The 14,856-nt window shown below is 54.1% G+C and overlaps 1 protein-coding gene across 1 annotated transcript in view; it reads right to left on the minus strand.

The window, feature by feature from the left end:
- Positions 1 to 8,503, minus strand: part of HCN4 (hyperpolarization activated cyclic nucleotide gated potassium channel 4) — a 48,735-nt gene extending 40,232 nt beyond the window's left edge. The window contains exon 1 of the mRNA XM_049777650.1: positions 7,677 to 8,503. Within this exon, the coding sequence (XP_049633607.1) occupies positions 7,677 to 8,431 (755 nt within the window). The 5' untranslated portion in view covers positions 8,432 to 8,503. The remainder of the gene's footprint in view (positions 1 to 7,676) is intronic.
- Positions 8,504 to 14,856: the final 6,353 nt, after the last annotated feature.

The following is a 14,856-nucleotide window of genomic DNA, read 5'->3' on the forward strand; positions in this document are numbered from 1 at the left end:
GGCCATACCTGGCAGTGCTTAGGGCTTACTCCTGGCTCTGTGTTCATGATTACTCCTGGTGGTGCTCAGGAGACCATGTGGCTAGCACCCTATATATATATATATATATATATATATATATATATATATATAAAACTATCTGCTATACTATAGCTCTAACCCCTCTAATTGTTCATTTTTATTTTAGTTGTGGAGGTATGTGTTCAGTTGTTTCTTTTTTTTTTTTTTTTTACTGAAATGGCAACACCTTGACCATGAGGCCAAAGCAGCAGTGCTGGGGAGTGGTGTTGCATATGGTGTTAAGAACAGAACTCAGAACCTTGCTCTACCATCTCGGTGGCCTTGGCTGTGTTTTCATCCTCCCTATGCCTGATGATAAGTATATCTGTGCAGAAACCACTGAGTAAACACAGACCCAGGCTCTAATGCTCTCTGCGATCTCAGCATCCATGAGAGATCCTGAGCTTCTCCCTCTTGGATAAACAGGGAGTCACTTGGATCACCTCCAAACCCAGGTATGGCATTGGGGAGACAAGCGAAAGTCCCAATAGAGGAATCCTTTTTTGGGACCCCAAGCTGGAAGCAAGGGGTACATGCAGAGCTTTATACCTCTGCAGCCAGGCATCTCAAAGACTCTTGGGTTCTGGCTTCCTCTCTGATAATGACCTTGAACAAGTCAGCCTCTCTCTCACACTCTCTCTCTCTCACTTTCTCTCTCTCACTCTCTCTCCCCCCCCCATTCACTTGGGTTCCTGAGTCTGCAGCCTTGTTTTCATCTTTACATGCTCAAATAGTATCTGTAATATTATCATTCACCCCTCTCCCTTTTTTTGGCTTCTGGGTCACGATTGACAGTACTCAGGGCTTATCTCTGTGCTCAAGGATCATTCTTTTTTTTTGGTTTTTGGCCACACCTGGCTCTGTGCTCAGAAATCACTCCTAGCAGGCTCAGGGGACCATATGGAATGCCATGGATTAAACCTGGGTCTGTCCCGGGTCTGTCCCTGGTCGGACTGCATGCAAGGCAAATGTCCTACTACTATGCTATCACTCCGGCTTCAAGGATCACTCTTGGTATGGCTTGGGGATCTTATGTGGAGATGGGGATCAAATCTAGGTTTGCTGCCTCCAAGGCAGTGCTCTACCCACTGTCCTATCTCTTGGTCCCAAGAGAGTGTTTTCTCAAACTATTCTGTAATTTGACTTTTAAAAGGTGGTGGATGAGGAGGGAGATTGGAAGAAAGAAGAAAATAAGTAGAGAAGGAGAGAAGGGAAAGGTTCTAGAATAAGGAGATGTGGAAAGAGGGGGAACAAGTTTCAGTTTAAAGTCCCAGAGATCAAGTTCAAATTCTTGTTGTACTAATTCACAGCTGCATGATTTAGGGCAAATCTTTTATCCCCCGTCAGAGTCTATATCTTTATCTGTAAAATAGTAAAATAATGGAACCAATTTTTCAAGCAGCTATGACGAGTAAATGAAACACAAGAAACAATGCTCCTTGTAGTTAGTTGGCACAAAATGCATGGCTCATAAATGGCGGTTATTGGTCTGAGTCCACCTGGCACTCAACTCAATTGGTTTGTGTCTCAAATTGTAAACTCAGAAGCTACAAGGGTCTGACAGCTAAATGTGTAAGAGACATGGCTGGATGTGTGGGGGACAAACCTCAAGGACGGGAGAGGACTGTGGGTCCCTGGAAGGCAAGCTGGCTGAATGATGACAGACACCTAAATCCCTTCAGCTCCCTGTGGTGGGGACAGCAGGTGAGGCAGCGCTGGTTAGTTTCCAGCTTCTCAAGAGAAGCTCAGAAGCTTTATTTGTACAGTTCATCTTTCCATTTCCAATGCTGTTTCTGAGTTGTTCGGCTGCAGTATGCTGACCAAACAGGACACATCTGGTGTGGTGTTTGGTCCTTGGGGCACTGCCTAGCAACCTCCTGTCCAAGTATCACTCAGTCTCAGTTTGATCCACACACACGGATGGGGATCTCACCACCTTTCAGGGCTACCTTCTACCAGTTTTGGGCAGACACTGCAGAGAGTGCCTCCAAGGGGCCCATGGGCAGGGGTCCCAGCTTCTTAGGACATTAGCTTCTTAGGACATTCTGGCTGGTAAATGTGGATTGTCCATGCCTGGGCTCATGCAGATCCCACTGGTGGCTCTGTGGGCCTTCTTTTAATTAGCAACTGGCAATAGCAGCTTTGCAAGAGCCTTTGAGCTGAGTGAGAAAGAATATAGGAGGTGAGGAACAGTGTGGGTGAGTAGGGTGTGTATATATGTGGTATATATGTGTGATCTTGTGTGCCTGTGTGTGAATATGTACAGTATATGTATTTGTATGTGCAGAGTATATATGGCATGTGTAAGTACGAAGCATAGATTTAAGTAGTACATGTTTGTGATGTGATGTGTGGCTGCACATGATGTGTATATATGCATCTGTATATGATTTGTCTATATGTCTGTGCATGCTTGTGTGGTTATCTATGTATACACGGAAGTGTGTCTATTTGTCTATCTGTATGTGGTACATAGGTGTGTGTTTATGTGAGTGGCATTGGCGCTGGCATTGGCTCTCTTGTCAGTCCCATAACAAACCTCCCTCCTTGCCAGGCTGAGGGCCGGCCCAACTGCTCAGTGGAATTCCCCCAACGTAACCAGGGTCAGCAAGCACAAGGGTCTCTGAGACTTCTATGGCACTTATCTGCTGCATGAGCCATATGCAGATGTGCACAGGGAGAGGCCAGAGGAAGTGACAAGAGATTCTCACACCCCATATTCTCCCCTCAGGGCCAGGCACTGCTCTGACTGGAGGTCTCTGTCCTCCACCCAGAATGCTTTCATTTCCTTTCTAGGACTCTAGGACACTCACCAGCTCTCCAACACCAGGAGGGGGTCAGGGAGAAAAGGACAGAGTCTGGGGGCCAGAGCATACTCAGCGAGCACCCCAGAATACCGAGAGGAGACCTTAAAAGCCTGGAAAGGAGGGCAATAGGCAGTCAGCTGGGCCAATGCTGAGACCTCACTGAAGCCAAATGACTCTCAAGTGCTCAGGTTACAAGAGGAGCAGGGCTAGTCAAAGAGACCATAGCAGCATCGAGTCTCCCATGAAGCCCCACCACAGGGAAAACTGTGCTTTGGAGTTATTTTGCTTTTCGTTTGGGGGCCACACCCAGCAGTGTTCAGGGCTTACTTACTCCTGGCTCTGCATTCAGAGATACTCTCGGTGGTGCTGGGGGGCCATCTGGGATCAGGGGATGGAACCAAGATCAGCTGCATACAAGGAAAGCACCCTCCCTACCCTCTGTCCTATACCTATGTGTGTGTCTGTGCCCCACCCTGCCCGACGCTCAGTTATGTGCAGGTTTTGGCCATCACATACACCTTGCAGCAGCCCCAGGCTGTCAGGATGTAGCCTGCTCACTAGAGCGCTGTCTGTGGTGCCTGCTCACAGCACAGCCTGGCTGCTCACCTTGGCATCTTCTCTGCACCAAGGCAGCCTGTCACCTCCCAGGCACCCGAGGTGTTGCTGCTTCCTGCCCAGTTTTGCAGCAAAGAAGAAGCTGCAGTCCTGGGCACTGACCTGCTCCCAGCCTGGCTGTCCCTCTTCCTCTCTACCACCCCACTTGGAGAGTCCCTCCTGTGGGTGATAGAGCCAGTAGATCATGGAAAGAGGAAGCCAGAGTCACTAGTCTACAAGCAGGCCTCTTTTGTGGGGAAACGGGCAGGTAGCAGGCTCCAGCATGGGCAAGCACCTGTCCCCAATAGGCACAGCCTTTATTTGGGGGCCATTTGGGGGTTATTCACAGACCTGGACTCTCAGATGAGAGGGTTCACAGATCCCGAGAGTGGAGGTCATACTGTGTCTAGATACAAGTGCACCTTTGGATAAGCAGATACTCCCAGAGGTACTAGGGAGCCACACAGGACAAAAAATGGAGCCAGTCCTGGGAAATGTACAGAGGACCCAATGCTGAGTCCCATCCCTGACCTGCACCTTTCTAGCAGCTGATCTGTGAGGTCTTGGAGGCAAAACACATTCAGAGCCACAGATCCAGGGGTGGAGCAGATACAGTGTGCCAAGGCCCAGGGAAGGAAACTGGTAGACTGGTAGTGCTGGGAGTCACTTCCATGAAGATCTCAATGTTCTAGGTATTCTAGGTAGGGAAAATGACCACCAGAGTCTGCTCAGGACTCAAGAGGGCCCTGCAACAGGAGAGGAGGTGCTAGGAAAAGGTTGAGTGATAGCCAAGCCTGGGCTCCATGCACTGCACAGGAAGTCAGTTTAGACTACTCCTGGGCTCTACCTACCAGACTGTGACTTCAGAGTTCAGCTGTTTCTGGCTTGACAAGAAGACCCTGTGGGACCTGCCTCCATGTCCTGCCTCAAAGCTTCAGAAGATTCAAGCAAGAGATGGCTCAATGGATGAGAAGGGCCATGGTATTACCTCCATCCACCCTCCAGGTCATGTCAGGATTTGGTGCACTGGAGGGTCCACAGAACAGACACCTCACATAGGCACTGCCCTGCTAGCCACATCTACCCACACAGCCCAAGACACTAGCTCCGGCAGACACACACAAAGGCGGGCTGACCACTAAAAAGGGTCCCAGATGCCAGTTCATCACTCAGATGCATCACTTCTCCCCTCAGAAAAAAATCAGGATATCGCCACCACACAAAGATACACACACCACCAACACCACACACACTTATACAGAGACACACACACAGAGATACATAAAAACACACACACAGTGATTTTTGCCAAGTTCCCATCTTCCAGCTGAGCTTCCAGAATAGTACTCCTGGGAAGGACGCAGCCAGACCCAAAAGCCAAGTGGCCTTGATGGGGAACGTAGGGAGTAAAGTCCTTATGGGCTAACTCTGGTTTCTTCCTTCCCAAACTTTCAATACAGGTGAGGCATGAGAGAGAAAACAAATAGGCCAGAGGGGAACTGAAGGGAGTAAGGTTAGTGGTGGAGTGAGAAGCAGCAGGAGAAGACAACCAAGAAAAGTCTATGATCAGAGAGTTCAGTTAAGTGAGTCCCTCCAGCCAGGTCAGCCCTAGGGAAAAGCATCCACGTTTCTACTCCAGGACAAGAAGATGCCGGAAGCAGTCCCTGATAAGCGAGCCCTGAACTCCAGACCACAAAACTCCATCTATCATGGTTTGCTGGCAATTTTTTATTAAACCAATTCTGCTGGATCAATGCTTCCTGCCCGTCAAAATGATGAATAAATCTTCCACCAGCCGGAGCAAGGCTTGTGGAAGTGCTCGTTGAAGCCAGAGTAGGCAGTGGGGACAGGTAGCCACAGAGACACCCAAGGCCAGTGACTGAAACTCAAGAGACTGAGATTTAGGCTGTCATAGAAAGAAGTGGGAGAAGCTGCTGGGGGTAAGGGGAAGGGAAGCAGTGTATTTTCTGCACTTACTAGGCATTGCCAAGTCCCAGCCTCTGACCCTCAGAAGATGTTGTAGCCTAGAGGTGTGAGCAACTGACGTGAATAAGTAGATGGTCTTTCTTGGTTTCTTTCTAGATATGCAGCCCCTGCCCCCTGCACTGGACAGCAAAAGGACTGCCTGCTTGCAAGGATGCACACATCCAGTGACCAGACCCTATGGATGCCTATACAAACTTACACTCAAAGCCCAGACTGACCCCTTTTCTCTGGCTCAGATGGTAACTCCCAACCCCATCCCTACCATGCTCACCCTTCACCATGTCCCAGAGGATCAGCAGTCAGCAGGCGATTCTGCAGTCCTGCCCAGGTAGACAGAGAAAGAGCAGGAAGCGCAGGTGGTTTCCATGGACACAGCCTTTCCTGTCCTAACCCTTCACTACCCAAGAGAAAAGTAGGAAGGCAAAGATACCTCCCCCACCCCATGCCCAGAAGGTGCCCTATTCACATCTATCCTGATCAGAGGCTTGTTTAGCCCCTGCCGTCCCCAGCTCTATCATAGGCAATGGGATTGGTAATGAGAAGCCTGAAAGTAGAATCCCAGACAACAAAGACAGCAGGAGTTGAGCAAGGAAAGAGCTGCCTCACAATCTCAAGTGGTGGTTGGAGTGATTGAATCAACCTACTACCACCAAGAGTGGATTCAGAGGGAGGAGGAGGAGGAAGATGCAGAGGAGGAAAAACCCCATAGAGGGGATACACAAGGTCTGCCATCTCCACCTCAGCTCAAAAGAAAACCTAACATCACAGAAGTGAAAATGGGGGGGAAGGGCAATATTTTAGGACCTGGCATCAGGAACCAGCCTGGAGAAAGGGGGCCGTGGGACTTGATAGCTGCTCATACAACTTGAAGACCTTGGCTGACTGGCTGGCCTGAAACCTAATCTAGTCAGGTCAGGTCAAGGAAGAATAGTGCCTCCTAAATAAAGGGAGGGGACCCTCAGACCCTGTATCTCACCATCGATTTTGAGCCATCGAGTCTTGCCTGACTGGTCATTCCATTCCTAACCCCAGAAATCTCTCTCGTTGCATGGAAAATGGTTTTGCTTTCATTACAAACCCTGTTTCCCTAGAGTTAGCAAAGAGGGCTCGACATTGGCAAAATACTCATTGATATTGGCAGGCAGGCAGACAGGGATGGAGCTAAACAGTGGGCAGGGCCCAAAGAGAAAGACTAAAATATAAAACCCAGTTCAAAAGGGCAGAGAACATTCTCCTCACCTCCCCCAAAGTATCTGGATTTGGAGGAATGCCACCACCACACACACAACTTGGTCTGAAATAAGGGCATCCCTGACCCTAACTTCGATGCAATCGCCAAGCTCCCTGGCACAGAAACCTTAGTCTGACTCCGGGGATACAAAAAGGGGGTGCTATCTGGCTCCCTGACAATCAGTTAGCCTGGGGACCCTCAACTGACCCAAGGGAGACAAGTAGCTGTGGAGACTAGAGTCTCTGGGATGAAGGGGGGGTCGCTGGACACTGGACAAGCTTGGGGAGTGTCACAGGACTCATTGGGCTGGACACTAGGCATTTTCGCTGACCATCATGGGCAAGGTCATCCTCTCGTCCCAGACCCTATGCCAAGTGCTTGGGACATGTAGCCCTGACCCACCACTACCAGGAAGGGTTATACTTGATGAGGGTGGAGGGTAAGGGGGGGGGAGAATAAGGTTTGTACAAACTGAGTCTGAGACCCCCAGAACCGCATCCTCCAAGGGTTCGACTCTCCCTTCCCAGCTGCAGCCTCGAAGGCAAATGGGAACGTCCAAGGTGGGAGCCCGAACACCCAGCCGGCTACTCCGAGGTCTGTCTTCCTGGGGGAAAGCCGGCTCTGCAGCAGGGTATAGAGGACGTGGAGGTGCAAGCCCTGGGAGAGGGAAGGGCCTTGAACCACTGCAGGAGGCAGAGTTCCAACCTGACTGCCTACTCCTGGCAGGGCTAGGCCAGGTTCACAACCATCTTTACAACCCTTCTCCTAAGTGGCCTACTGTGGAGAGGAGAGGAGAGGCGAGGCAGCTGATGGAGCCCAGGCGCGCACAGAGAGAGAGAGAGAGGAAAGTTCCCAGCGCGGTGCAGAAGTCTGGGGGTGCCTGGGAGCCCAGAGGCGCCCCAGTTCTCTGAGATCTCCCGGCGCGAGGAAGCAAAGTAGGAAAGTAAACTCCTCCGGCTGAGAGAGCAGGCAGGGGCCAGGAGAGGACTCTGTCTTACCTGAAGTCGCTGTAGGGGTGGATGATCCAAAAGCCGGCGGACTTGACCCGCTCCTGCTCGCGCTCCACCGCTTTCTGGCTGCCGAACATCCTCAGCGAGAATTTGTTGACCCCGGGCTGGAGCATGGCCCCGAACTGGCGCTGCATGAAGCCGGCCTGGCCCAGGCGCACCTCGGCCTCGGGGAGGATCTGGTCGCCGGCGGCGGCGGCGGCCGCGCCTCCCTCCACTTTGATCGCCGTGTCCGCGGAGGGCGGCTCGCTGCAAGCCGAGGCCGGCGGCGGCGGTGGAGGCGAGGCGGAGGGCGGCCCCGGGGCGCCGGGGCGCTCGGACTCCCGGGCCAGGCCTCCCGGGGGCGTCCTGTCCTCGCCGGGGGACGCGTCGCCCTCGCCGATGAGCCGCCGCTCCTCCGCCGCCGAGTCGTGCAGGTGCCCGCTGCTGCCGCCGCCCCGGCTGGCCAGCGAGGCCAGGCTCCCGCGGAAGCGCCGGCAGTCGCCGTTGGTGCTGGACTTGCCCGCGCCCCGGGCCGGACCCTCGCCGTCCGCCAGCGCCGAGCCCCGGGGCTCAGCGGCCGCCGCCGAGGGCGAAGGCGAGGGCAGCGGCCGCAGTCGGATGCTCCTGCGGCGGGGGTCCTGGGGGCCGCCCGCCGCCGCCTCGTCCTCGGCGTCCTCCTCCTCGTCCATGATCCACGCCTTGGCCCCCACCTGCTGCGGGAGGCTGTAGAGCCGCTTGCGCATGGACGGCGGCAGCTTGTCCATGGCGCCGGGGCCCGGGGCGCAGGGGCGCCCGGCTCCAGGTCCGAGCGCCCGCGGGGACGCGTCCTTCGCCGCGGGCACCGCCTCAAGCGCCCATGCCCGTGCCCGGCGCGCGACGACGGCCGCGGGGCCGCCTGGCTGGCCGGGGCTGGCCGCGCTGCTCGCGGGCGGGCCGGCGGGGCGCGCCGGGAGGGACCCCGCGCGCTGGCTTTTCGCTCCCGCCCGCGATCAGGGGCGCGGCGCGGCGAGCTGGTGGCCGGGCTCCAGGCGCCCCGCCTCCGCGGGGAACAATGGGCGCGGGGAGCCGCTCGGGAGTGCGGGAGTCCCGGCCGGCCAGCCCGCGCGCGCACCCCGCTGCCCCGCTGCCCCGCTGTCCCGCTGCCCCGCTGTCCCGCCCGCCTTGGGGGCTCTGCGGCCGGCCACTCCGGACCTCGCCAGCCCTCCGCGGCACCGCGCCCGGCTGGGGCAGCCTTAGGAAGCCCAGTGGCCCCGGCCGCCCGTAAAGCTTACATCAGCGGCCGCCTCCCCCGGAGTGCCCTCCGGCAGCGCCCCGGCTCCCGCGCCCCGGAATATTCATGAAGCCACCGCAGCTCGCGGGTTGCCATAGGAGCGGCTCCCGCAGCCGGGCCTGCCTACCTGGGCTTCTTAAAGGCGCCGAGGCGCCGGGGCCGGGGGGCTGCGCGCGGGGGGCGCAGGGCGGAGCCCTCCTCTGCACCGCGAGGCGGAGGGTAGGGGCGTTCCGAGCCCCGCGCTTGCGGATCTCCCCGGCCCCGCACCCGAAGCCGGTGGCCGGCCCCGCGTCTCCAGGGTTCCCCTCCTGGCAGGAGATTTCCCCACCCGGAGATCTTGCGGGGCGGGGTTTCCCGATCGCCGCTCGGGAGGGCGAGGCGCCCCAGGGGTTCTCACCCGGGTTCCCGGGCACTCCGGCGGCTCTTCTGCCACCAGCTCCGGGGAACTGGGCGCCCCCTCCCCGGGCCTTCCCTTCCCCGCAGCGCGCCCGCAGCTGAGCCAGGGGGGTTTTCCGGCTCGCGCGCTGCGTCTGGGCAGCTCCGGGGGTTTTCCTGGGTTGCGGGCGGGGGGCGAACCCCCCCCAACCCCCGCGCGCCGGTCTTCTCCCTGCGGAGCTTGGCCCGGAGCGCGCGCGCGCGGGGTTGGAAACGCGGGGAGGCTGCGGGGCGCGCGGGTGGGACCCGGACAGCCCTTCGAGGTAAGACTTCGAAGAAAAAAAACGCACCCGGGGCGGCCTCGGGGCTTTAGGCGGATCCCAGGGTGATGCCCGAACCCCGCGCTTGGGGCTGCATCGGGGAGCTGATGGGCAGACTCCGCGGATGGCCCGGTTCGCCTCGGCTAGCATTGCGCCTCGTGGTCCGTGGGGTTTTATTCCCAGCGTGGGAAACCCAGGGAGGGGGGAACTCGGGGAATTCCTGCTCCGCAGGGTGATGTCCCCCCCCCCCCATTCCCCAAGGGCCCACTCCCCGCCCCCAACCCGGGCCAGGCGGGTATACACCCAGCTTTCGGTTGTCACCTAGTATAGGAGGACCTCAACCCCCAGGAGAAGCAGCTCTCCTTTCTCTGCCCTAAGGGCAACCTGACGTCTCTCAATCCACAAGGACCGTTCCTCTCCCAGATCTGGGGGTCCTCAAGGTGGTTCAGAGGTGACCCAGGCCATATCTGAGCCCACTCCCCAGTTGAGCTCAGAAAAAGTGGAAGGGTTTGTTGGCAAGGGGTGACCCTGGCTGGGAGCCTGAGGTTTGGAGTGGAGGAAGGTCAGGGCTGAACAGGATGAATGGACAAGGAAACACCTAAAAATTCTGACCGGGCCCTGCCCTGAGAAATAAAGGAAGTTTTTTTCTTCATAGGATTTTTCATTCCTGATTCAACTCACTTGTGACTATCCTGCTCCACCCCATTCAGAGTAGAAATTGGGGGAAGAAAATGTAGGGGGAAGGAGGCAGCTTCATAGTGGCTTTGGGGCTCTCTCTACTGGACCCTCCCCACCCCACCCACACACACCTCCCATGGGGCCAGGGCTATGACATCACCCTGCTAGCAGGCACTTCTACTTTGGAGCTGCTCTGCTGCCAGTTCTCTGCACAGATGCTGGGAGGCCTAATCCCCAGATGTCCTTGGGTATCCTTGACAAGGAGTGTTCTTTACTGGCGGGGCATGAGTCTCTCTGCCTGTCCGCTGTGCCCGCTACAGGGGCAAGATGTCTGTGGGACTCATGTCTTGAGCTTGTTTCTTTGTCCCACGGAGTTAGCCCTAGTGCGGCTTCAGGGCGTCACTCTGTTGCCCCAGGTTAGCTGCATGCACTCTTCTTGGAGCCCTTTCTGGGACCTTCTCACCTTGGCCAATCCGCCCCCACCCCGCCCCAGCCTGTCCCAGTCCCTGAGTTGATTCCCGAAGCCAGCAGAGATCACCTGCCAACCTGAGTTCCCATGGCACAGTGCAGTACATGTCTCCACGACAGCTGAGAGTTCCCAAGGGGAGGACAGGTTGGCTTCTCACACTGAAGACAAGGACGGACAGAGAGCAGAGCAATCGATGGAAGGGGGTGTGTGTGTGCAGGGAGTGGCTGTCCTTGCAGTGCCTGAGGTTCTGCTTCTTGGCTTCTGCCCACCAAGATCCTTTCATTCCTCCTCCGCTAGCACCCCACTGCCCTAATGGTACACAGTAGGGACCATTTAGAATCACCACCAGGTGCAGGAATAACCATTAGAAAAATTGGTCATTTGGTCACCCTAGACAAGGCCTCTTCTAGCCTCTCTGTGTAGAAATCCATGGCTGCCATGGAGCACAGAGGACAGGGATCTCACCCCTGGTGTGTGGGGGAAACTAGGTAGATGCTCAGGAAAGAGGAGCAGAGTCCAGTTCGAAAAGAAGTATGTATTTATATCATGATTCAGCCAGTGAAAGATCTGAGGAGCCCCTCTTCTGAGCTCTGGGTAGCTAGGGAGGGCTTCCTGGAGGGAGGGGTCAGACATTGTAAGAACCATGTATCCAGCACATTCATCTCACATTCATACATTACATCAAGTGGCGTTTCTCATTTTCCTTCACCAAAGGAAAATGTGGCAAAGGAAATGTGGCAGTGAGATTTTTTTTTTTAATAGTTTCATGGGGCTCACTGGTTTCACGCCCATTTGCAAACAAGAGATTGAAAAGCATAGTGGTCTGGTGGCTTGTCAAATGTCCCAGAGTAAAGGGAGGTTTTGTCTGGGACCAAGGACTCTGCAGATCAAGCTCCTCCCTGCTGCCTCACTGATCCCACAGTTTAGGGTGGGATGGGGTTAGGTCCAGGCACAGAAGGAAGAGGTGGTTCTTAGTTTGGCCTGCTCAAAGCAGAGAGAAGGCTAAGAGAAAAAAAGGGAACATCCCTATATTCTGTACTCTCCCCATTGTTCCACTGGGTGTCAACCCTTCTTCCCAGCACTATTCACAGGCTGTAATCTACCCTGGTTTGTTTGGAAAGTCTGGGGCTGACAGCCAAGGCTAGACCTCACCTCCAAACTCATGTTGAAAGAAGCTCTTAGTTTGCTTTTTGCTTATTTTGTTTTTTTATGGGGGGGGCACATCTGGAGATGCTTACTTCTGGCTATGTGCTCAGGGATCATCCTGGCACTGCCAGGTGGTTGGAGACAGGGATAGAACTGGCATCAGCCAGGAGCAAGACAAACACCTTAACCCTGCTACTATGGCTCTGACCTGGGGAAAAATCTTTGTTTTTGTTTTTGAGAAGGTCTTTGGACCTAAGGAGTGTCCTTGAGTGACAAGAATATCTTAGGGAGATAGATTAGCTTCCAGTAGGCTCACAGAGGGGGCTGGGAATTTCTGGAATACAAACAAAAAAAAAAAAACTCACAAAAGTTCTGGATCTAAAGCCGATGTCCATGTGCACGGTGGTTGTCTCTCCTGAAACGGATATGGAAGTCAAAAGGACTCAGAAGACCTGCTACATTGTGAAACATGGAGCTGATTACACTGATCCTCTAAACCTTATTTGGTGGGGACCTGGCTAAGTAGAGGGGATGGAAAATACTATGAATTGATTTGTTTGTGGGCCAAGGGCATTGTTTATGTTTGAAGAGGCAGCGCTGCTGAGGCTCTCACATCCTGTAATGCTATGAGGCTAGTCAGTTCTCTTTGAGAGGGAGAGAGAGGACAATGCAGGATATTTTAGTGTAAGATTTTTGCCAACTGTCCTTTCTTAGAAGGCTTCCTCTATTCTAATTTCCTACCCTTGCCACATTTTCTGTGTTTAAATATCCTTTTATGAAATAGTAGCGCTAAGAGAGTTTTGTTTTTGTCTCTTTTCTTTTTTAATGTCCCTGGCTAAATAAAACTTTGGCATAAGGTTCTGTGTTTGCTCCCAAAAACCATTTTTGAAATGTTGTTGGTCTGTGAATTCCAAAAGTCTGGGATCCCCTGCCGAAAACAATTGAACATGAGACAGAGAAATAGACACATCTAGAATGAAACACTGCTGGGGCTTAGACTGGCTGTGTGTGCCTCAGTCTTCTCTATATGAAATGGGTTTCATAGTTGTGTTAGTGTCAAGGCTGAACAGAACCGTGAATGTGCTGAGTGTGGTCCCTCATTTGTGGTATGTTTCTCAGTGAATGCTAGATGATGGAATAGTGAAGGAAGTCAGCAATGGTCAGTTGGGAGATAGACAGTCTTTGGATGGTCTTGATGATTGCAGTTGGAGAAGGGGCTGGGGAGGCTGTCGAAGATAGGGAGTGGGGGGAAGATGCAGCTATTGTTTGTGCGAGTCCCTGTGTGATCCCTGGTGCAACTGCTCCACCCCAAGCATCTCTGGTCTCAGCCTCAACATTAAATCGTCAGGTCTGCAGTCAGGCTCAGTATTACCAGGTAGTGGCCTCCAGACCATCAAAGCACAGCTGGAGAGGCTCATGTCTCCTTAATAGAAAGGAGAGAGCTGTGGAATGAAGGCTTCCTTACTATACAGGATTTTCTTTCACTTCTCTGGCTCCCACTCTGCCATGGATGGTCTCTAGAAGGCAGACTTTTCTCCAGGATGGGCACTAGTCTAAGTGGACTCATAGAGAACAATAGCCTAGCAGACACTATGCTCAAACCCCTCACCAAGCACAGAGGCCATTTCAGCTGTTAGGGCAGAGCTGCTCTTGCATTGTGGGCATTCAGATGGATGACAAAGAAACTTCCTTCCAGGCTCTCAGCTCAATTTCCCCTTCAGGTGTCCTGTCTCAAGATTTCCTACTGAAGAAATTGGAGAGGGGAAGGAATGCCATAGGATCAAACCTTATTGAAGGTTGATGGATAGGGGGGGAAAAGAAAAATCAACCCTTCCTGAACAGAGCCAGCCACACACAGCTGGAGGCTGAAAAGCCACAGAGACAGCTCAGCTGGTCAAAGCAGTAAAAGAGGTGGAGCAGAGGTGCAGCAGTTCAGGGCAATGATGCTTCTGAGTGTGGTCAAGGAAGGCTTCCTGGAGGTAGTGAAAAGCAAACTGCAAAATTTTTAGAGCAATGGTGCGTGTGCGTGTGCGTGTGCGCGTGTGCGTGCGTGCGTGTGTGTGTGTGTGTGTGTGTGTGTGTGTGTTTCTCTTATGGAGGAAATGGTGAGTAGGGGAGTCTAGCAAGGTTGAAATCTGTTGCATTCTCTCCCAGGGGTAACAAGGTATTGTAACAGGACAGGGCTAGAAAAGCATCCACCCTAGTTGGTTGTTAAACTATTGCTCAAAGTTGGCTCTTGGAGAAAGAATGTTGGCCCAAAGAAGGAAGGGTCCCTTTGACCCACTTTTTCTAATACTCTCATCTCCAAAGTTGAACTGTCAAAAACACAGACTCACTTGCTTCCGGTGATGTTAGAACTCAACTGAGAAGAGGCTCTGTGGGCTCATTGCTGTCTGCATCTTCCTAGCTCTGCCTGCTCCAGGATAGTAAGCTACTCAACCATCCTTTCCCAGCCACACCTGGTCAAGACCCTCCCATGTGCCCTGCAGAGAGCCCTCTCCTCTGGTCTGCAGGCTCCATGGCCCTGCTTCAGGCCCTGTGCCTGTCCATGCTCTCTCCCTGTCCTGCTCTCAGGGCCTCAGCTGGAGCACCGCCAGCGTGCATGCTCTTCCTCCTGGGAGCAGGAGGAAGACGTGTTGACAGCTTGGCCAGGCCTGGCCTGTGTCTTTGAGTCCTTCTGGGGCTCCAGGACGTCTAGGTCACCTGGAGTTGAAGCCAGGCTGGAGAGAGAAAGGCACTTAGGGTGGAGGGAGGCCCCCAAGGTGCTGGCTGAGTTGAGCTGCCAAGAAGTAAGTAGTAGTTTTGAGTTGAGTCTGGGATGATTGTGTCTCTGGGCTGAAGTGAGTTCAGACAGCAGCAGTTCAGTGTCCTGAGCTGGAGACTTGAGGGGAGGCCAGAGAATGCTTCTGGGGCAGTGGGACAAGGTGGAAG

The sequence above is a fragment of the Suncus etruscus genome, chromosome 1 (genome assembly GCF_024139225.1).
Source record: "Suncus etruscus isolate mSunEtr1 chromosome 1, mSunEtr1.pri.cur, whole genome shotgun sequence".
NCBI lineage: Eukaryota > Metazoa > Chordata > Mammalia > Eulipotyphla > Soricidae > Suncus > Suncus etruscus.